General features: G+C 62.5%; 1 protein-coding gene across 1 annotated transcript; it reads right to left on the minus strand.

The window, feature by feature from the left end:
- Positions 1-12: 12 nt before the first annotated feature.
- HCN2 (hyperpolarization activated cyclic nucleotide gated potassium and sodium channel 2) lies at positions 13-21755 on the minus strand. Its single transcript, XM_053220271.1, has 8 exons — positions 21136-21755; positions 10301-10724; positions 9609-9770; positions 8891-9109; positions 7318-7464; positions 3713-3953; positions 3296-3460; positions 13-1455 (listed from the first exon to the last, which is right to left on the minus strand). The coding sequence occupies exons 1-8, from the start codon at positions 21753-21755 to the stop codon at positions 758-760; spliced, it is 2676 nt and encodes an 891-aa protein (XP_053076246.1). The 3' UTR covers positions 13-757.
- Positions 21756-21838: the final 83 nt, after the last annotated feature.

Consider the following 21838-nt stretch of genomic DNA (forward strand, 5'->3'; position numbering starts at 1 on the left):
AGGCCGGCAGGCTGGACGCCAATGCTGTCGTTTATTGCGCGGAATGGGGGTGTGGGGGTTAGGGGCGTGGAGCGCGGTGTGGGCGCTGCTGCCTCGGCCCGTCGGTACATTCATCACGGCGGCGGCCCGGCCTCACCTCCGACCCCCGCGCCCGGGCGCAGCCAGGACTGCCCGCCCCTGGGCGCCGGAGGGGGCGGGGTGTGCCCGCTCCGGGGGGGGGGGGGGAGGTCACCGCGGGCCGCGCGCGCGCGCGGACGGGGTCGGGGAGAGGGTGGGGTGGGGGGGCCGGGCCGGTTATTGCGTGAGCGCGATGGGGGCAGCGGGAAGCCGGCGGGCCAAGTATTGCACTTAAAAAACAGAATCCTCATCGGACGGGCCACCTACGAGGGTGGGGGCGGGCAGGACTCCACAGCCATCTCCTTTCGGCCACGGGGCCGTCCCCGTCCCCGCTTCACAGTTGGGGGAACTGAGGCACCGAGGTGAAGGGGGGGCCCCCTCGCACGCACTCAGGCGAGGCCGCCGCCGGGGGCAAGGACGATGTGGGTGGGCGCAGGGCGATGAAGGGCACGGCGGGGGCTCGGAGGGGGCTGCCGCGCCGCCCCGGCCCGCCCGTCCGACTACAACTACCTAGGACTCCTCTATGGCTTCTGGGGCGGGCGGCCGACGACGGCCGGGGCAGCGCGCGATGGCATGGCTTTGGTGTGGATGACGGCCCCGCCCCCGGCCCGCCTGGGCCCGCGGGGCGGCACGGCGAAGGTCACAAGTTGGACGAGAGGCGCGAGCGCGCGGAGTCCAGGGGGTCGAGGCCGCCGGCGGCGCCGGGCGAGGCCGAGTCCCTGCGGTCCGGGCTGGGCGCGGCGGCTCGGGTGGCGGGCGTCGGCCCCAAGCGCGGCGTGGAGCTGCTGGCCGGACGCGCGGAGGCCGCGGGGCCCGGGCCGGGCGCGCCGTGGGGCAGCGACGGCTGCGAGGCCGACAGCGGGCGCGAGGCGCGGCTCAGGCGGCGCGCGGGCAGCGCGGGCCCGGCGCGGGGTGCGGCGGGGGAGCCGGGCGCGCCGCCGTAGGGCGAGGTCCGAGGCGCCCGGGGGCTGGCGGGCGCGCCCGGGGGACTTGCGGCGGGCGCGGGTCCCGGCGAGGCGGCGGCGGCGGAGGGCGCGGGCCCCGGGGGCGGGCGGCGCACGAGGCGTGGCGAGCCAAGGGCCAGCGGCCCCACGAGCGGGCGCGCCACCTGGGGGCAGAAGCTCATGGCCACGGCCTGCTGCAGCGTGGCGATGGCCGAGGTGACCTGCGGCGGCGGCGGCGGCGGGAAGAGGCCCACGCGCTGGCCCAGCTCTGCCTGCTGCACCATCTCGCGGTCGTATTTGACGATCTCTTGGATGATGGCGTTCTCCTGGTTGTTGAACACGCCCGAGTTGAGATCGTGTTGGACCTTGTGCAGCAGGATGGAGTTCTTCTTGCCTGGGGGCGGGGCAGGGGCGTCAGGGGCCTGCAGCCCTGGGGTGTGTGCATCCGCGGGGCGCCTCCCGCAGTGGGTCCGCGGGTACTGGGCACCTGTTCTGTCCATTCAGGGCGCACACCGCTGCGTGCACTGCGTCAGGCTGTCAGCGCCTACTCGGCACAGCCAGTGTGCACCACGCCCCGCTCGCACCTACCTACCTGCTGTAGCTGACACGCACCGAGCACCTTTTGCACATCTTAGGCCAGAATCTGAGCGCCCGCTGTGCACGACAGGCATGTATGGAGCACCTGCTGTATAGAGCAAGCGCACGGAGACCGTGCAGCGTAGAGCAGCGGGCAGGTGTCGGACACCTACGACATATAGCTGGCACACTCGTGAAGAAACCGTGGCGTACAAGTAAGCACTCCACACAGCAAGCGTGCACGGAGCCCCTCCTGCCTATAGCAAATAGATACCAAGTGTCTTCTGTGTGTAGTGTAGCCAGCAAAACTGAGCACCTACTGTGTACAATAAGCACGCATGACCTGCTGCTGTATGTAACAGGCAGGTATGGAGTACCTTCTGTATACAGTATTAATCAAGCACTTGTGCGTAGCAAGCACATTAGAGCACCTACTGCATAGACAAAGCAGGCATGAGACACCTACTGTATACCTCCAGCATGCCCGGGGCACTTCTTGCATACAGGAGACACATATTGCACACCCACAGTGTACAGCAAGCACTTAAAGTGCCTGCTGTGTACACAAAGCAGGTATGAGACACCGTAGCGAGCATGCAATGTACCTCCTACGTACAGTGATCCGTGTATTGAGTACCTGCAGTATACAGCAACACACCTAGAACACTCGCCTGTACGCAGCCCGGGTGCTAAGTGCGCACCGTGTGGAGCAAGCGTATGTCGAGAGCCTACTGTGTATCGCAAACACCTCTAAGCACCTGCCACTCACGGATATGCTGAGCACCTATGTATAGAGCACACTGTTGAGTGCCTGTTGTATGCAAACATGAATTGAATGCTTTCTGTATGCTGGGAAGTCTTTCCTCTAACACCGCTGCATTCCACCCAGTCCTTTCCCACTTGTCTTCACTTCCAAAAATAGCACCAGGGGCCACCACCTCTCTGACTCCCATGTCTAGTCAGCCGCAAGTGCTGAGGGCCCCACCTCCCGACCGTTGCCGAGGTTACCCTCTGACTCTCCCTACACCTGAGGCCAGGCCGCCATCTCTCTCCTGTATGCTACCCTCCCCTGCCCGGAATCATCCATGGCTCCCTACTGCTCCCAGTCCAAACTCCCATCCGCAGCCCAGTAGGTCCCGTGTACCTGGTCCCTGCCTGCCTCCCCGACCTCCCAGCTTCTCCAGCTCCCTGGGCTCCAGGCCTCCTTCCCCCCCCCCCCCCCCCCCCGGCCAGGCCTTTCTTTGCACATGCTGTGTTCACTCCTAGAATGTACTTTGTCCCTTTCTACCTGGCAACAGCTACTCAGCCTGGCCTCTACTCAGCATCGTGCAGAAGCCCTGCCACCCCCACCCCCTCCTCTGTGACGTAAGCCCGAGGGTGGCCTCCGAGCCAGCCTCTTGGTCCAGCGTCCACACCTCCTGGCACGCTGCAGGTGCCACACAAATCTCTGCCAAGTGAGCAGAAGTTGTGCACCACTGGAAACACTCTGCATTTGCTCTTTCCTGGGGAACCGGGACTATGGCCAAGGGACAAAGCAGGTCAGAGAGTCTGGTCTGGGGACTACAGGGGACTTGCGGTCAGCTGGGACACACCACCTTATCTTGCCGGATGCCCCGCCGCGCCGCCCCGCCCCGCCCCGCCCCGAGCAGCCCCCTCACCGATGCGGTCCAGGCGGTCGATGGCGACAGTCTCGAAGGCCCGCCGCATCATGGGGTACTCCTCCAGCACCTCGTTGAAGTGGTCCACGCTCAGCGAGTAGAGGCGGCAGTAGGTGTCGGCGCGCACGCTGGCCGTGCGCCGGCCCCGCGTCAGCAGGCAGATCTCTGCGCGCGCGCGGCCGAGGGAGACGACCTCAGCTTCCGGGCCACACCCGCCGGCCCCCATCCAGCCCCGCCCCACGGGGGTCGCACAGCCGCTGGGCTCAGTCCCGCCTCCTCCCCTCTGCTAGTAGGGCCCTTCCGCAGGTCCTTCCTGACGCCCACGGCATCACCCCTGCAGGCTCCCCGCCTGCCCAGGCTCCCCGCCTAACCCAGGAAGGGGGTCCAGCTCTCACCAGCCCCTGGTCCCCGGCTCACCCCCAAAATAGGAGCCATCAGAGAGCTTCATCTCCTTGTTGCCCTTGGTGAGCACGCTGACCACACCGTGCTGGATGAAGTACATCTTCTTGCCGATGGTGCCTTCTCGGATGATGTAGTCACCGGGCTGGAAGACCTCGAATTTGAGTTTGGTCAGCATGGCCGTGACAAAGTTGGGGTCGGCGTTGGCAAACAGTGGCATTGAGGCCACCAGCTTCCGGCAGTTGAAGTTGACGATCTCCTGTAGGGGCAGGAAGCAGGGGGTGACACAGGGCACAGGTTTTTGTTTCGGTCTCGCCCTCCCTTAGGGGCTGCCTCTCCTGCAGACCCGCAGTTTCTTCATCTATGAAAGGAGTTTTAATTTTTTTTTTAACGTTTATTTATTTCTGAGACAGAAAGAGACAGAGCATGAATGGGGGAGGGGCAGAGAGAGAGAGGGAGACACAGAATCCGAAGCAGGCTCCAGGCTCTGAGCCATCAGCCCAGAGCCCGACACGGGGCTTGAACTCACGGACCGCGAGATCGTGACCTGAGTTGAAGTCGGACGCTTAACCGACTGAGCCACCCAGGCGCCCCATGAAAGGAGTTTCAAATACTCGGGCTGAAAGCCGGCGTCTTACTTACAGGGCAGACATCGAAGGGTTTTGCCGCCAGGGGCAAGAGCAAGAAAAAAATGTGCAGTGATACCCTGCCATTTAACGCTGTATTAGCAATGCTGGCCAGTGCAATTAGACAAGAAAACGGCAATCGGAGACATGAGAACTGGGAAAGAAACAGTGACACTAAATCTCTTTACTCTTTTAATATGACGGACCTGGAAGATCCAAAAGACTCCATGTACGACTACAACATTAAGAGTCAAAATAGCAAGCGATTAGAAAAATCAACATAAAAACCCAAGAACTGTAAAATGAATCAGTGGTGGCAGAGACCAGGGTGATGGTCACCCCCGGCAAGGAACCTCTGAGAGGGGTGGAAATGTTCCACATTCAATCCAAGCAGTGGGTACACGAGGGTGTCGCTCTCATCGGTCCAGTGTGCCCTCACGACGTGGGCACTTTTTCTGTAAGATACATTTCAATAAAAAGGGAAGCTTAACCTTAAAAGGAAACTCAATAGCTTTTACGTATACAAACAAAAACCACTCGGAAGAAGACACAACACATGGGAAGACCCCGTTGACACCAGCACAGAGAGCAAAGTAAAAGCACGGCACGAGGTCAAGAAATGTCCGGACCTGTATGAGGGGAGCTTGGAGAGCCCCCCGAAAGGCACGGGGGGAGGCTGAACACACGGTCATTAGGCAGAGCTCGTCACCGTCACGGGGACGAAAGATGACTGTTCTCCCTATTCATCCACACACGTAACGTGCTCCCAAAGAAAGCACCATCAGGTTTGCTTGTTAATTATTGAAGCTACGCAAGGCCGTTCAGAACAAATGAGCAAAAATCGCAGGGAAGCCTGCTCGTGCCGAAGAGCAGAAGGGGCGACTGACCCCCCAGCACACTGAAACACGCTGTGCAGCCTCCAGACTCCGTGTGGGCTTGGCACACAGAGCAGGCGGGCCGGCGGGAGACACCGGGAAGCCAGAAACGTTCCCAAGCACGACGCAGCGAGTTGAGGGTTGCCCCACAACTTCCGAGGCCAAACCAGACGTCTCAGCCCGAGAGCAGAAGGTGAACCCGCATCCCGTCCCCACGGGATAGTCCAGGATGAGCCCAACAAGCAGAACTACAGAAGTGCTATAAGGAAGTGTGGGTGAACCCCCACAGTTGGGTGGCACAGCAAGCATGTACTGTGCACCTGCTGTTGACAGGAGCCAGGTATTGGGGCCTACGATGTCGGCACGTATGTACTGTGCACCTACTGTATACAGAGAGTAGGTATTCAACACCTACTCTGTGCAGCAATTAGGTACTGAGTACCTAGTGTGTGGAGGAAGCACACAGAGCGCCTGCTGTGTACAGAAGATAGACACTGACCACTGCACACCCACTCTGTGCAGCAGGCACACATTTAACACCTGCTGTGTACAGCAAGCACTCATAGAGCATGAAAATCCCGCATGGCAAAACACACACACAGACACACACACACTCAATAAGCAAAGTTAAAAGCCACTGGGGTGCAGATTTGCATCACATGAAGTCCTCCACACATAAAGGATTTGTAAGATGACAAAAGGATAAAAAATTCTGTAGAAATACAAACGCAACCTATGGCCGGTTCACAGAAGGAGAAACACAAAACGGCCTTTCATCACATAAAGAGCCCAGACGCCCCTCTCACGTGTGCATTGGGGGCTGGGTGCCTCACAGCGCTGCTGGCTGCCCAGAGGGACTGGACCCTCCCCTCACCCCTCAGCCCCGTCCCAAATACATGAGCAAAACTCCAGAGGTGCATGCCAGAAACTCAGGGGCAAGAGGAGGGCGGACCCTGGGGCCTCAGTGCCTGGAGGCCCCCACAGCCGGAAGGGTCCAGTGAAGGCAGCTGAGAGCGGTGGCCACGCCTTGGTTTTGCACCGAAGAAGGAAATGGCAGATGTGGCAGGAGGAAGTCAGGACGGGAGCCAGAGATTGTCTGGATGTACGTGTTTCTGTAAATGTGACTTTGGAACCGTGTGAGCAAACAGTGATCAAACACGGCTTGCCAGGAGCTGGGGGGTGGCATGGGGAGTGACGACTAGCCGCCAGCGGTGTCCTGGGGTTCAAGGGTGCTGTGGGTTAGACGGGGGTAATGCCGCACAATTCTAAATACACTAAGAGCTACTTCGTTGTGGGGCGCCTGGCTGGCTCAGTGGGTAGAGCATGAGACTCTTGATCTCATGGTTTGTGGGTTCGAGCCCCACATGGGCTCTCTTGCTGTCAGCGCAGAGCCCGCTTCAGATCCTCTGTCCCCCTCTCTGCCCCGCCCCTGCTCACACTCTCTCTCAAAAAATAAACATTAAAAAAAAAGAGAGGGGGGGGGGACACAGGGAAGGAGGCCATGTAACGGCAGAGGCAGAGATCGGGGAGAGGTGTCCACAAGCCGAGGGACACCGAGGACTCCCACCAGGAGCCGGGAGAGGCAGGAAGGACCCCCCTCCCGGAGCCCCTGGAGGGGGCGTGGCCCCGCCACACCTGGATCTCGGATTTCTAGGCTCCAGAATGTGAAAGAACACATCTCTGGGGTGTGAAGCCGCCCAGCTGGCGGGAACTGATTACAGCTGCCCCAGGAACTTCACCAGAGGTCACACGGGCTGTCCCGGCAGAGCCGGCGCCCAAAGCTGGTGCTCGGCAGGGCTCCTGTGCTTAGCGAAGCCCGACCACCACCCTGGGCTCGCCAGCTCCAGGCCGCCTCCCCTCCGTCCAGCTCGGACCCCAAACGGGGTAAGGGGAATCAGGCAGTGGCTGTGGGGGACCCAGGACTTCTGCAGAAGCGGGGTCTGGGGTGCCGAGGGGCATCGTGAGGGTGCAGCACGTGGAGACTCACAGAGGGGCACCTGCTGAGGGTCAGAGCTTGAGGACACGTCTAGCTGCAGCCGGGCCAGGCCCCCCCCCCCCCCACCCCGGTCAACCCCAGGAAGGAGGGCCTGGCAGCAGGGACAGCCCCGTGGCCCGGCCTCACCTCCCGCAGAGGCCCGTTGAGCTCTCCCAGGATGCTGTCCTCGTCGAACATCTTGCCCTGGTAGCGGTGCTCGTAGTAGTCGTGGATCTTCTGGCGGAAGTCGGCGGGCAGCTTGTGGAAGGACATGTACTGCTCCACCTGCTTGTACTGTGTGAGTGGGGGGAGGGGGGACCCGGGTCAGCGGCTGCCACCTCCGGGGGCCCCTGCTGCAGCCCAGACACGCCTGCCAGCTTCAACAACGGCAACACGAGGTGCCCAGTTAAATCTGAATTTCAAATAAACAGCAAAAATACTTAACGGTACCCGTGCAATATTTGGCACATGCTTATGCGAAGGCAAGTTACTCTTTGTGTCCTGGATTTTATCTGGGAACCCCCCCCCCCGAGAAGTGGGGGGTCAGCTTGGCTCTAGGCCCTCACAGTGGGCTGGGCCAGACTCCCCAGGTCCCCCAGGATGCCGGAGCCCATCCCAGAGGCTCCCAAATCGGTCAGTGGCCCTGCCTCCCCTCCCCAGAGAGCTTTCCAGAAACCACCGGCTCAGCCCCTCCTGAGCAGGGCGGGGCTGTGGGCACTAGACGGGTGCCAGGCCCTGCTGTCCCCAGGATGGTGCTCCCAGGGTGCCCCCAGCCCCGTTTCCGCCCCGGCCCCACCCGGACACAGCTGCCCTGAGCTCAGCGGAACCCGTGATGCCAGGCGGGTGGCAGCACCAGCTCATGTTTGGGTGTGAGACCCGTGGCTTCCGGACAGCCGGGGCGCCTGGCACCAGGCCCAGCTGACCCGGCCGACCCAGCCGGTGCTGCCGTGGGGCTGGGGGGGCGCTCGCAGCTGCCCAGCCAGGACCGGCCACTAGGCAGCAGTGCAGGATGGACGGGGCTGTGTCCCGGAGAGCCGAGCACACCTCGGCATTGAAGGGGGACACTGAGGCAGGGTGCAGCTCGAGGCAGAACTCGAGAAAGGGCCAGCACACGGGGCCTCTGCCCACTCCCCTTGGCCCCTCCTGCCCCCCTCCGGGGGCCCTGGCGCCACCCGCCCAGAGGGGGGCTGCCCCCGCCCAGAGGCCAGGTCCGAGGGGCCAGACATCCTTTTGCTCCCCCAGGAGCCTCCTCCGTGGGTTCAGTCACCCAGCACGTCCTCAAGCGACCCCAGGATTCCTGGACTCCTCTCTGTGCTTCCCTGCTCTGGCCTCACCCACGCTGGCCCAGAGACCCCTGGGGTGAGCCCCGCCTCCTAAACAGCCCCCAGGGGCTCCCTGATGCGCCATGGACTGGCCTTGCTCCGTTGGGACCTCCCCCCCCCCCCGCCCACCGCAGCTCCCACCCTATCCTCAGCTTGTGTCCCCCTCAACCCTTCCCACCATGTCTCCCACCCAGGCTCCGGACTGCCCTCCTCCTAAAGGGCCCCGAGCTTCCTCACTGTCTTGGGGACCTTCTAACTCCCCCTAATCGCAGCCACGGACCCCTCTAGGGTCCTCAGCCCCCACATTCCCTGCCGGCCCCTGTCCTAGGCACGACACAGGGAGCTGGGGGACAGCAGGGTGGGCTCCCCAGACCTCCAGACTCTGCCTGCCCTCAGACCTTCTCCTGGTACTGGCGCCGAGAGGAGTCCAGCGACTGGATGAGGGCGGTGGCGTGGCCGATGAACATGGCGTAGCACGTGGCGCCCACGATCATGCTCAGCATGGTCAGCCAGATGTCGGTCATGCTCTCGGGGGCCTGCCGCCCGTACCCGATGCACAGCATGTGGCTCATGGCCTTGAAGAGCGCGAAGGAGTAGAGCTCGCTCCACGAGTGGTTCTGCAAAGCCACGAGGGGCAGGTGGGCCTGCGGTCGCCACCCCAGGGAGTCCCTTGACCTCAGGGGCCCCACCCGCCCATCCTGCCATCTAGGCCCACGTCCGGCCCCGAGACTCGCCCTTGTTAATGGTCAGCGTCTCAGCCAGGAATCCACACGGGTGCTTGTGCCCTCCCTCGGTGGGTTCTTATCTCTTCCGGCCCAAGATACTGCTTTCCTACTTCAGGGTTAGGGTACCACAAGCCCTCTTCGACATAGTGTATGTAAGTAAACAGTGGACACAGAGGAAACGTTGGTGACATTATCTGTGGTGCCAGAAGCTGTCCTAGGCACTCTGGTCAACAAACCGCCTCTCAGCGGTTGGGGTCTGAAGGTCTCAAAGTCACCAGAGCACCCAGGCGGTCACTGGGGAGGGGGTGTGCCGGACACTGCGTGCACCTGAGGCGGGCACTGGGGTGGGCGGGGTCCGGGGACTGCGCGCCACGGTGGGCCGGACGCTCACCACCATGCCGTTGATGGAGACCCAGCAGTTCCGCGGGAAGTCCTGCAGCATGGGCACCAGGAACTGCAGGCAGCCGTCCCAGTGACACAGCAGCAGCATCATGCTGATGAGGTTGCAGATGCGCATGACCGCGCTCGCCAGGTCATAGGTCATGTGGAAGATCTGCGGGCGGGGCGGGGCGTGAGGGTCCCCCGCCCGCCGCCTCTCACCCACCAGGGCAGTGGGAGGAAGATGCCCCCGGGCCCGGACCCCCAGCCCCTGAGACCTGCGACGGGCGTCCCCGCCTCACCGCAAGCTCTAACCCCACCCCCCAGCCCGTTGACCTCCGGGTTGACGAGAGCGCGTGGCCCAGGTCCCCTCCCACCTCGTCCCCACCCGCTGCCGCCCCCTCGGAGCCTTGCCGCGGCCCCAGAAACTGGGGGCGATATTGCCGGCAGCGGGCTGGAGGACAGTCCAGAAGCGGCTCATTCGGGGCAGAGGGGGCGTGACCTCGCTCCTCTGGGCCTGTTTTCACTACCGCCAGTGGGGGCGGGATCCCCCCTTTACAGGGCAGAATGAAGTGGGGGGGGGGGGCGCGCGAATGCGTGGAGGGCCCCGCCTTCAGCCCCCATGACCCTGCCCCTCGCAGCCCCTCCCCGAGCCTCCCCTGCCCGCACCTGCCCGCAGCACCTGCCCGCGGGCCCGGCGCTCACCTCCTCCCACTGGTGGATGTAGCGGATGAGGCGCGACAGACGCAGCAGCCGCAGGAGACTGAGGATCTTGGTGAAGCGCACGATGCGCAGCGCGCGCGCCGTCTTGTAGACCTCGGAGTCGATGCCCTTCTCCACGATGAGGAAGATGTAGTCCACGGGGATGGAAGACACGAAGTCCACCACGAACCACGTGCGCAGGTACTTCTTCTTGATCTTCTCGGGGTCCAGGATGATCTCCGTGTTGTCCTCGATCACGATGCCCGTGCGGAAGTTCAGCACCAGGTCCATGAGGAAGAACGTGTCCGAGACCACGTTGAACACGATCCAAGGGGCGGTGGTCTCATCCTTGAAGAAGGTGATGCCCACAGGTATGATGATGAGGTTTCCCACCATGAAGAGCAACATGGTGAAGTCCCAGTAGAACCTGGGGGTGAAGCGTGGGCCGTCACGCCGCCAGGCCTTGGCCCACGCGGCACGCAGCTGCGGGGCACGCTGTCCCCACCGCGGCGCGAGCAAGCACACACACGCCTTCGAGGGCCAGCCCGGATCTCGCCTCCTCCAAGCTAAGACTTGGGCCTCGAATCACAGTGTGTACCCCAACTCCAGGAAGCCCTCCCACCCCCTGATGACCCCCACTGCCCGCTGGGCCCCCACAGCCTGGGTTCCTCTAGCCGGCCCACGACCTTCCCTCCTTAAAGAAACTGGAGAGGGGCGCGTGAGTGGCTCAGTTGGTGGAGCTTCCCACTTGGGCTTAGGTCACCATCTCCCAGTTCGTGAGTTCAGGCCCCCCATCAGTTTGTGTGCTGACAGCTCAGAGCCTGGAGCCTGCTTGGGATTCTGTGTCTCCCTCTCTCTGCCCCTCCCTTGCTTGCGTGCTGTCTCTCTCTCTCAAAAATAAATATTTTTTTAATTAAACAAAACAAAAAAAAAAAAAGCAGGAGACCTGGCAGAGCCCAAAAGGTGCCCCCCAAATTGGTTAAAACTTTCCCATGACCAAAAAAGTTCAATGTGCAAGACACAGGGTCAGTGTCCAAAAAACTATTCCGTATGAGAAAGAAAAGGAGAGACAAGCAAGGAGGAGCTGGGGTGGCAGGGAGTAGGGGGCTTTGGAGGAAGGGGCGGTGGGCATGCAAGGGGGGGCAAGCACAGTGGGGGACAACAGGGTCTGGGGTGCGGGATGGGGGCGGGGCATGCAGGGCGCACACTGTCCTGAGTAGCAGGGCTTCAAGTGAGGCACCAGAAGGGGTTCCTGGCCCAACTTCCATCTCAGGCAGCACCCCGGGGGGCGGGAGGCAGGGGGAAAGAGGCCTAGGCCCCCCAGGCTGGAGGTGGGTGGCTGGGAGAGGCTGAGAGAGGACATTTCATGTGACAAATTCTCCTGAAAAAGTGCTGACTGGCGGATTCCACTCCCAAGTCCCTGAGGCCGATTCCACACTCCACCTGGGAAGCACGTTCCAGGGAAAGGCCTGTCCACTCAAGGGACATCTGCTGGTGGCTGGGCTTGGTGTTCTGAACAAAGCATGAGGACATACAGGTTCAGAAGGGCCACGTGGACAGATGCCCAGCACAGCAGCGATCGAGAAAATGCAAATCAAAACTACTCCAAGGAAAAACTGTTCTGTTAGGTCCTCAAAAGTCCAGACAGTAGCGGGGCGCCTGGGTGGCTCAGTCGGTTGAGTGTCTGACTCTTGCTTTTGGCTCAGGTCACGATCTTACGGCTCATGAGACCGAGCCTCTAGTCGGGCTCTGCACTAACATCGAGGAGCCTGCCTGGGACTCTCTCTCTGTCTCTCAAAATAAATAAATAAGCTTAAAAAAAAAAAAATAGAATCATGGTCTTACCCATCAATTCCACTCCTAGGTGTGAACCCCATGAACTGAAAACAGGAACCTAAGGAAAACTGCGCATGCGTGTTCGCAGGAACAGGATTCACAAAAGCCAAAGGTGGAAACTTCGGTGGGGGAGCAGATTCACACAACGTGGCCACCGCTCACGCGCACACCCCTCAGGTGCATCCACCACGCAGGCGCACATCCACGGATGAGCGTGTCCACCGCGCACGCGCACGTCCACAGACGACCGTGTTCCCCGCGCACGCGCACATCCCTCGGCCGCGAGCAGGCGCGAGGCGCCCCCCCCCCCCCCCCCCCCCCCCGCGGACAAACTCTGAACATGCGACGCTCAGGGAGGGAACCCGACACAACAGACCGCGTGGGCTGTGAGTCCGCGTGTGTGAAACGTCCAGAACAGGCTCATCCACGGACAGAAGGGGGGCTCGGGGGGTTGGGGATTTTTAGGGAAGATGAGAAAGTTCTGGATATGGATGGTGGTGATGGCTGCACAACATTGTGAATGTACTTAATGCCGTTCAATTGTATACTTTTAAATGACTAAATGCCAAATTTTATGTCACATAAAAGAAAAAAAGAACTCTGAGGCTATGGGTTGGGGGTCTCCGTGATGAGCGGGTGCCCCAGATCTGGGGTCTGGGTCCACACATCCTGTCTAGATCCAGGTAAAGGAGAGTCTCGAGTTTTGAACAAAGTCGCTTATTTGAAATTGCTCTTACTGAGTACTGCAGAGAGAGACGCCCACCCCTGGATCGCATCAGCCCTGTGAGCTCTCTCCAGGTCGTCACTCTCCCAGACAGGTTTGTGCAGGGCTCTGCCGTGGGCCCAGTGCCCTCCCGGTCACAGTGGGCATCCCCACATCCACTTAGGGAAAGCTCTGTCACCTGTGGGCGGGACAGGCCCCAGAGGCCCCTAAAGGCTTCGGCTCCCTGGATCCTCCTGCTGGCTGGCCAGCTGGAGGGGCAGAGGAGGGGTCCATGGGCCGCAGCGTTCGCCCAAATTAGCACAAATAAATTAAAAAAAGCCATAAGACCCAGGGGTGCCTGGGTGGCTCAGTCGGTTGAGCATCCATAACTCTTGATTTCGGCTCAGGTTATGGTCCTGGGGTCCTGGGACTGGGCCCCGCTTTGGGCCCCATGCTCAGCGAGGAGCCTGCTTAAGATTCTCTCTCCTCTCTCTCTGCCCCTGCCTGCCTGAAATACATGTGCTCGTTCTCTCAAAATAAGTAAACTTAAAAAAAAACAAAAAAACAAAACTTGAAGCAAAGCCGAAGGCTGCAGACTGGCTTGGCCACAGTGAGCTCTGTGTTTTGGGAGCTCCTTTCTGGGCAGCGCTGCGGGGAGCAGCAGTTAGCCCGTGTGTGCCGGCTGGCCCAGGCCCTCCACTTCGGGGAAGTGATCCCAAGGAAACTGTCCAAGAGGAAGAGAGAAAAATTAAAAAGCAATTTGTACCAAGATGTTCACAGTAGCTCAGTCTTCGAGAGCCAAAGGCTGGAAGGCACCCAACGTCTAACACCTCGGTGGCAGCGGCCAGACCCGGGCTGACACCCAGTTCTCTGGGCTGTTGGTGGGTGCGGCCGTGCGCCAGTCCCACAGCCCCTGGGACCCCCACTCTTCTCTCCATCGGGGAGAAAGGGGCCGGGGAGTGGCAGCCTGTGAGGGCCCTCCAGGAGCCTGTCCCACCCACACCTGCAGCGGGAGCCTCCTCTCGGTGGTGGTCGTGAGGCCCCGGCTGGGCTGTGATGGGAGGGCCTGGGGATGGGGGCAAAGACCTGAAGACCTTGAGAGCTAAAAGGACTGAGTGCCCTGGGGGTGGGTATTAAGGGCAAAATCGAATGGCTGCTAAAAATTCAGGACCTCCTTTGTCTGAATCTAGGCAAGGTGTGGGGCGCGGGATGAGGGCCCCCACCTGCCTGCTGCCCCTGCCCCCCACCCTCCCTCCCAGAGCTTCCACTGTAGTCCCACCCCTCACCCTCTCTGAACTGAGGCCTGCCCTGCCCCCTCCCCCACTTCTGGCACACGCCTGGGACAGAGCAAGAGGGAAAGAGTAACTGAGAAGGCCAGAGGACCTAGAAACCATGGATGGGGGTGGTTAGAAACCCCCAGGGGGAGTCTAGAAACAATCTAAATGGCCAGAGTTCAAGGTGGCTTCACAGGTGACTCTTCACAGACATTCTCTCCCTTTGTTCCTGGGATGAGGGTAGGAGCAAGCATCACACTTCCCCACTGACAGACCAGAGAGGTGGCCCCGCCAGGGAGTGGGGGCAAAGAACCGAGATCCAGGCCTGGTGCCCTCAGGACCTGTCCTCTGTCTACTGCCCGCCTGTTTAGGGCTAGGGCTAACCTTCCTCCTGCAGGCCTGGAGCCCTGTCCACTGCCCCTGGTCCCTGGGGAGCGATCCCTGGTCCTGTCGCTCTATCCGGGCTGTCTTCCCAGGTTGGGTGGTGTCCCCTGGGCTAATGAGGAGTCAGACCACAGAGGACAGAGCGCTGGACAGGGGCTCTGAAGCAGCTCTGGGGCAGAGTGACCCAATCCCCAGGTCCATCACTAGGGTGCCCCACCTGCTCCAACCAGGATGCCCCAAAAGGGGCCCGAGGCCCTGACCCTTGTCCTCACCAGCCCCCTGGTCCCCTGGAAGGGGACAGGAGGAGGAAGAGGGCGCTGTACACACCCACCAAGGGGGACCTAAGGACTGGGGCAGAGGATCTGGTCAGGGGACAGAGGAACCCCGGTCCTCCCCCTAAGCCCCTCCCCTTCCCCTCCCCTGACCTCCCTCCTGGGCCGCACAGCCTGGGACTAACCATTCTCCTCTGAGCCTCAGTGCCTCATCTGCCCAATCCTGGCAGCCCTCCCTCAGTGGGCCACCCCAGCAGGACTGGGGCCCAGGGACTACAAGGGCCTCCCCAGGCAACCAGCAGAGGTCTGGCTCACGGTCAGCTTTCAGCTACCCAGGGCCTTCAATGACCGTAATTAAATCCCATATTTTAAAATCTTCCCTAACATGGCTCAGTCGGTTAAGCATCCCACTATGTGTATGTATGTATATATATATATATATATATATATATATTTGTTAACGTTTATTTATTTTTTGAGAGAGACAGAGCATGAGCAGGGGGAAGGGAAGAGAGAGAGAGAGAGGGAGTCACAGAATCCGAAGCAGGCTCCAGACTGAGCTGTCAGCACAGAGCCCGACGTGGGGCCCGAACACACGAACCCTGAGATCATGACCTGAGCCAAAGTCAGACGCTTAACCGACTGAGCCACCCAAACGCCCCTAAGCGTCCGACTCTTGATTTTGGCTCAGGTCATGATCTCACGGTTTGTCAGATGGAGCCCCACATGGGGCTGACAGCTTGGAGCCTGCTTGGGATTTGTTCTCTCTCTGCACCTCCCTGCTCGCACGGTCTCTCTGTCTCTCTCTCAAAATAAATAAATAAACATTAAAAGAAAAAAACCTTCCCCGACAAATAACAATGAGGCCCCAGAGGGGCCCCTGCTTCTGTGGGAGCACCCGGATCCCTCGGTTCTGTCTCCGGCACAGCCCCGGGAGGGCAGCGGCCTTGTTGGCTGAGTGACACAGGCTCAGCCCCGGGGACACTGGGACGATGCAGGGTCTCCCAGGGAGCTCGGGGCTCGACAGCCATGACCCCCAGGCCCAGGACGTCTCGGCTCCAGTGCCCTGCCGCTGGGAGAAGGTCCTGGAGCCCTGTCCCAGATGTACCCGCGTGCACCCACAGGGGCACGGGACTTCAGCTGGGGCCCCCACCCTGAACGGCGAGTGCTGAGGGACAGAACCCGGGTGCAGAGACTTCCAGGCCAGATAAGGGCTGTTGAACCAAGGCAGCCCGCCACCCCCCACCCCACCGCAGGATCCCAGCACTAAGAACCTGGCAGGAAGCAGTCCAGGAATTACAAATCAGGCAAATCTGAAGGGATTAGGGCCAGGGCGGGCAGGAGCCCTCCCTTATGGAGTTTCAAATCCGAGTCGAGTGTCAGGGATTAGGAAAGGAAGACACCTCCCGGAAAGATCAGCGGATTCCTGGGTGAGCCTGGGCCTGGGCAGGCTGTGGGGGCAGGGTGTGTGCCAGGCTGGGAGGACAGTTGGCGACCACACAGACCCAGCTCTCCCTCAGAGCCCCAGGCTGGGTGGGGGAGACAGACATTCCACACCAACAGATAAGTGAGTGGGATGCTTCAGAGTGGGTGGGGAGGGCTTCTCAGAGGGCATGGCACTTGGGCAGACAATGGAGAAGTAGCTGCTTGACAGAGTTCAGGGGACCCTGCGCCCCACGCAGAGGAGGCAGCAAGTGCAAAGGTCCTGTGGCTGCACTGGGGTTTCCCCCTCTCAAGGCTGGCCAGGTGGCCTGGTGCTGGAGTAGGCACGAAAGGAAATGGCTGAGGGCAGGAGCTGGGTTCTGCAGGCCCTTGGGAGGCCGTAAGTGAGAGGGAAAGACGGACAAATGTACCTTGAGAGGCCCATGCTGGCAGTGGGGAGGTTAGGAAGGGGGCAGGAGGGAGATGGAATGGCCTGTAGTGGCTGGATTTGGGGCCGGCTTCTTGACGGGGAAAAGTGAAGCAGGGTCTGGTCTGAGGAGGCCCAGTCCCCATGATGTTGGAGCAAGGGGGTTGGAGACATGAGGTTTTTAAAGCAGGGACCAGAAATTCCAAATTCTGGCAGGAGTCCCCTGGAGAGAGGAGGGGGACCTCGGCCACAGATGGCCTCTCACCCTTCATATGGATCGTGGAGCTTCCTTCCTTCCACCAGGTGGGCCCTGGACCTCAACCCTCACCTGGGGAAGTGGATTTGTCCCCTGTCCCCACCCCATGTGCCTCCGTGCTGGGTCTGGAGCCAGGGAAACCCTTGTCTCACCCCTGCCCCCGCCCCCCCCCCCCCCCCCCCCCCGGATAACGCAGGATTTATTCCCGTGAGTTAATGCGGGGATTTGCAGACAGTGCTCCCACACTGATCTCCCTCGGATCCGCCAGGCCATCTGGGGTAGGAGACAGGGGCCTCCAGTCCCATCCGGTTCTTCAGACCAGCCCCTCCACCGGCCCAGTCCCCCGGGGACCCCAGAGGACGTGACACAGACACAGGTCAGCGTCCACTGGTCCTGGCTTTGTCTAAATGCCTCTGAGGGGCAGGAAAGGACTCATCTCTTCCCCTCACACGGGGCCCCCCCGCGGTAGACATCTGGGGATCAGTGCAGGAAAGTCAGCAGCAGCGGCAGAGACTCAGATCAGACCTCAGAGGCACTTACAGACAGGAGCAGGTTGAAAGCCACCCGCCCAAACTTTCCGACCTGCCCGGGCCCCCGGGCCCCGGGGCTGCCTGTTACCAGAGTGACAACCACATGAGGAGGCGGTGGGGGAGAACAACCCAGAATGAGTGATGGTCGTGTCTGCAGGTCCCAGCCGGGCCCCACAGGGGCCACCCTTGCTGGGGTCCCCCTGCCCACCCACTGTTCCCCCATGAGCTTCACACACGTGGGGCCTGTTGCCCTCTGGAATCAGTGCTGGTCCAGGTGAAAGGAACAGGAATTAACTGTACTTATTTTCTCGTGTTTTTGGAGGGGAGGGGACTCCGTGAGGTGCCGGCTGTGACTGTGGCCCTCCACACCGGCCCCGTGGCTGCCCCCCTGCCTCGCACTCTTGTTCTGACACCTGTTCCCATTTGGGCACGGACCTCAGGGTGCCCAGAAGGAACACCAAGCCTCCCAAGCCCAAACTGTTCCCTCTGTCCCTTGGACCTGTTTCTCCGCCTGCTCCCCCTCTCCCCCCACCCCTGCCCCCTGTGAGCCCCTCTGGAACAGGTCCCGGGGCTTCTCCGTCCTGGCCCTGGTGCCTCCCACATGCCCGGTTTCTGCGCGGAGAAACAGCCTCAGAAGGGGTTGGGCTGGTCCATCGCAGCCCAGGGACGGGCACCACGGAGCGCCTGTGTGAGCTCAGCGAGCTCGCAAACACCTGAGACCCCAGAAGTGACAGGGATGTCACGGGCCCTCAGGCCCACGGCAGGCGCTGAGGGGCAGGCAGGCCAGCAACATGAAGTGGAAATGGCCGCGTCAGGGTGTGCCGGCAGCGCGTCCGTGAGACAAGGCGGCAGTGGGTCAGAGCTGGGGTGCGGGCAGGGGTGGGGAAGGGGACAGCGTGTGCCAAGGCTGGTCGTTCCAGGGAAGCAGGGGGAGGGGCCGGAATGGCATAGAAAGTCACACACCCCCGTTTGCCCACACTACCGCCTCTCACGTTTGGGGAAACCAAGGTGGGAGGCCCAGAGAGGACGCGAGCCCAGCTGCAGGCAGCACGGGGCCCTCTGCAGACAGCTAGCTGCCTTCTGGCCTTTCCCCCGGACGCTCTCTCCTCCCGGACACCTTCCTCTGTCCACTCCCACGTGGCAAGAGCTCCCCCTCCTCGAGGCCTCCACAAGCACCCCACGCCCTGGAAGGTGTATGCCCGCTTGCGCACGAGGCGGTGCCAGGGCGGCTCCAGTTCAGCGGACACCCGTCGTCCCGTTCTCCGTGCCAGGTGGGGGCCGGGCCGATGGGCACGGGAAGGACTTCACAGGCAAGCAACAGCGAGAGCTCAGGGAGGTGGAGACACCCTGGTCTTGGGCAGGCGTGGGGGCTGGCGTGGGAGCCTGCAGCTCAGAATCTCTTTCCGCTTTAAAGCCTGCACAGTGTGTGGACGCAGGCACCGTCGGGTCATATTTCAAGGGGGCAAGTGTGGAAAAGCGGACCCAGAAAGGCTCCTCCGCCTTTTGCTCCGTGAGCAGTTTCACAAAAGCTCACACACGCACAGAAGCATAGCAGTGATCTGCAGCCCGCCTTCGGGTACCCCGATATCTCAAACAGTCTCCAGCAAGCCTTTCCCTTCCCGTGTCTTCCCGGTCTGGATGGGATGCGGCCAGAGGCTGGGCTACCAGCCTGCCCAGGTGCGAACCCCCAATTTGCCCCGATTCATTGTGTAGCTTTGGGCAGGTGACTTAACTTCTCTGTGCCCTTCCCACTTTACAGCTGACATGACTGAATCAGTATTAGTAAGGCGCTGCCATGGCACCTGGGCCGCCCAGGGAGCCCCAGGAAGCTTGGGGCCTGTGTCCATACTGAATCAGCCCTCCACTAAGACATGGGGGGCTGTAGAGGCCCCACGGCATCCCAGATTGGAAATATCCTGTTTTCAATTTGACAGTGTCTCCCCTAGTCCCCATCCCCCTGCTTGCTCAACCCTATTTTACAGCTTATCTGCCCAGCCCAGACCACGTGGCCTGCCCAGATCCTCACAGGTGACCATGCTCCAAGTGGCACAAGCACGGGGAAGCCCAGCTCCTCCCCCTGGCATCCCCTCCCCTCAGGCTGTAAGCCGCCCCTTCTGCAGCCAAGAGGAAGCTCAGGGTCCCCCACTGCCGGCAGTGGGCAGGTGGTTGGGGGGGGGGGGGAGGTTGGCTGCAGGCAGACGTGCTGGAGAAGACCCAGGGCAATGGCTACTTTCTGCAGGCACCTTCCCCTGCCCCCCCCCACCATGTCCCTGATGTCCCTTCCCAGCCAGCTGGCCAGGTCGCTGGAACGTGAGCAGAAACACTGACCCAAGTTCTCCCAGCCTGGACCACCTGCACGGAATGGGGAGCCCCTGTGCAGGTCAGGACCATCCAGATGCACCTCATTCGGACACCCCAGGTCCCCCCACCCGTGGCCTCTCCCAGAACTCAAGCCATTGGTCAAGGGTGTCTTCACCCCCCAGGGAAGGTCTGAAGAGTAGGCAGGTGGAATCCCAGTCTCTGTCCCTGACTTGTGTGCCCCTGGGGCCTCAGTTTCCTCAGCTGTCAAGCACTGGAGCTGCGGAAGGGTCAGAACAGGGGAGAATCCCACAGCCCCCTTTCCCAGCTCCGGACATCCGGGAGCAAGCGCGGAACAAGTTCCCGGGTGGGGGCGAGGGGCTCAGGCTCCGGGCAGGACCCAGAGCTTGATGAAACCCGCGGTTCCGAGAGCGCCGTGGGCCGCTGTCCGTGGTGCTGAAGCCGCGCCCGCCCTGGGATTCGGCCCCGTGGAGACCCTCTGCGTGCCAAGTCACACCTCCCTGACGGCCACTTAACTTCACACACACACACACACACACACACACACACACACACACACACACACACACACACACACACCCCTAGGGACCCGCCTGCCCCCTAGATCGCTCGGCCCACGCCCCCTGCAGTCACATGCTCCCCATCACACACATAGCCTGCAGTGATATGCACGCTTCACGCTTGCAGGCCACAGGGCGCGCACCCAGGAACGAGAACCACAAACATACTCAGCCGTGACCCTGCGCTGGGCCTTGCTCTGAGCCTTTGCACCTATCAACCGCCTGAACACAGACAACGTCTACACACCCACTGACACATGGGCACGCCACCCAGTGGCTCCGGCTGCTGCGGCGCAGAGAACACAGCCTGGGGACCCCAGCACGCTCAGCGCCCTCTCCTCGCTCAATACCCAGGCCCGCGGACCGGAACGCGCCTCCCTGAGCTGTGGGGCGCAGGTGGAGGAGACCTTGGGAGCGAGCCACGTTCGCTTAACCCCTTCTCCGCCGGCCTCTCCCAGGCACGTCCTTCCCGGGCGCCCTTCCTTCCTCCTTCCTTCCGCTCTGCCGCCTCCCCTGCGCCCACGTTCCCCTCTATTCGTCCTCTCCGCCCCTCCGCGCTCAGACCCTGGTCCTGCGGCTCATGACGCGCGCCCATCCCGCAGGGATGGGGATGTCAGGGCGCGTGGGAGGGGGCGCTCAGGGGTCACCGCGGGAGCCTGCGCGCGCTTCCCAGAGCCCCCCCACCCCCACCCCTGCCCCAGGGCGGAGCCTCGCGCGCCCAGGCCATCACGGGGCGGGTCTCGGACGCGCCCGAGGTCACCGAGGGGCCCCGAGGTCACCCACGGGGCGCGCAGCCCCGCCCTCCCCGAGGTGCTCCAAGGACGGCGCCCCCCTCGGCGCCCGCCGGGGCCACACCTGAAGTCGCTGTACGGGTGGATGATCCAGGCCCCCGCCGACTTGACGCGCTCCTGCTCGCGCTCCACGGCCTTCTGGCTGCCGAACATCCGCAGCGAGAACTTGTTGACGCCGGGCTGCAGGAGCGCGCCGAACTGCCGCTGCATGAAGCTGGCCTGGCTGCCGCGCGGCTCCCCCGCGGGGCCCGCCTCCTCGCTGCCCGCCTCATCCGCCGGCCCCGGCCCCGCGCCCGCCCCGCGGCACGAGAACGACACCTTGGACCCCCGCGCCGGGCCCTCGGGTGCCGCGGGGCTGCACTGCGGCTCGCCGCGCCCGCACTCGCCGTTCGGGCTGCCCTTGGCGGTGCTCGCCGCGCCCGGGGTGCCCGGGCGGCCGCACGAGCTGTCGCGGCTGCGGAGCCGGGCCCGCGGGCCGCTCTCGTCCGTCGCCTCCGGGGGCGCCGCCTCGGCCCGGCCCGGCTGCTGGGGGGGCGCAGGCCCGGGGCCCGGGGGGGGCGCGGGCGGCGGCGGCGGCGGCGGTTGCTGCTGGGGGGGCGCGGGCGGCGGCGGCGGCGGCGGCCCCGACGCGGGGGTCGCGCCCGGGCTCTCCCCGGGCCGCCCGCCGCCCCCGCGCGCGTCCATGGCGAGGCGGCGCCGGGCAGTGCGGAGCGGAGCCGCCGCCGCCGCCGCCGGCCCGAGCCCGAGGGAGGGGGGGGAGGCGGGGC

Source organism: Acinonyx jubatus, chromosome A2, assembly GCF_027475565.1.
Source record: "Acinonyx jubatus isolate Ajub_Pintada_27869175 chromosome A2, VMU_Ajub_asm_v1.0, whole genome shotgun sequence".
NCBI lineage: Eukaryota > Metazoa > Chordata > Mammalia > Carnivora > Felidae > Acinonyx > Acinonyx jubatus.

Coding starts and splice junctions, on each gene's coding strand:
- HCN2 (XM_053220271.1), bottom strand. CDS start 21,755: ATGGACGCGCGCGGGGGCGGCGGGCGGCCCGGGGAGAGCCCGGGCGCG. Junction 7,465..8,890: donor GGCGCCAGTACCAGGAGAAG/GTCTGAGGGCAG, acceptor CCACTCACACAG/TACAAGCAGGTGGAGCAGTA. Junction 3,954..7,317: donor TCAACGGGCCTCTGCGGGAG/GTGAGGCCGGGC, acceptor CTGCCCCTACAG/GAGATCGTCAACTTCAACTG.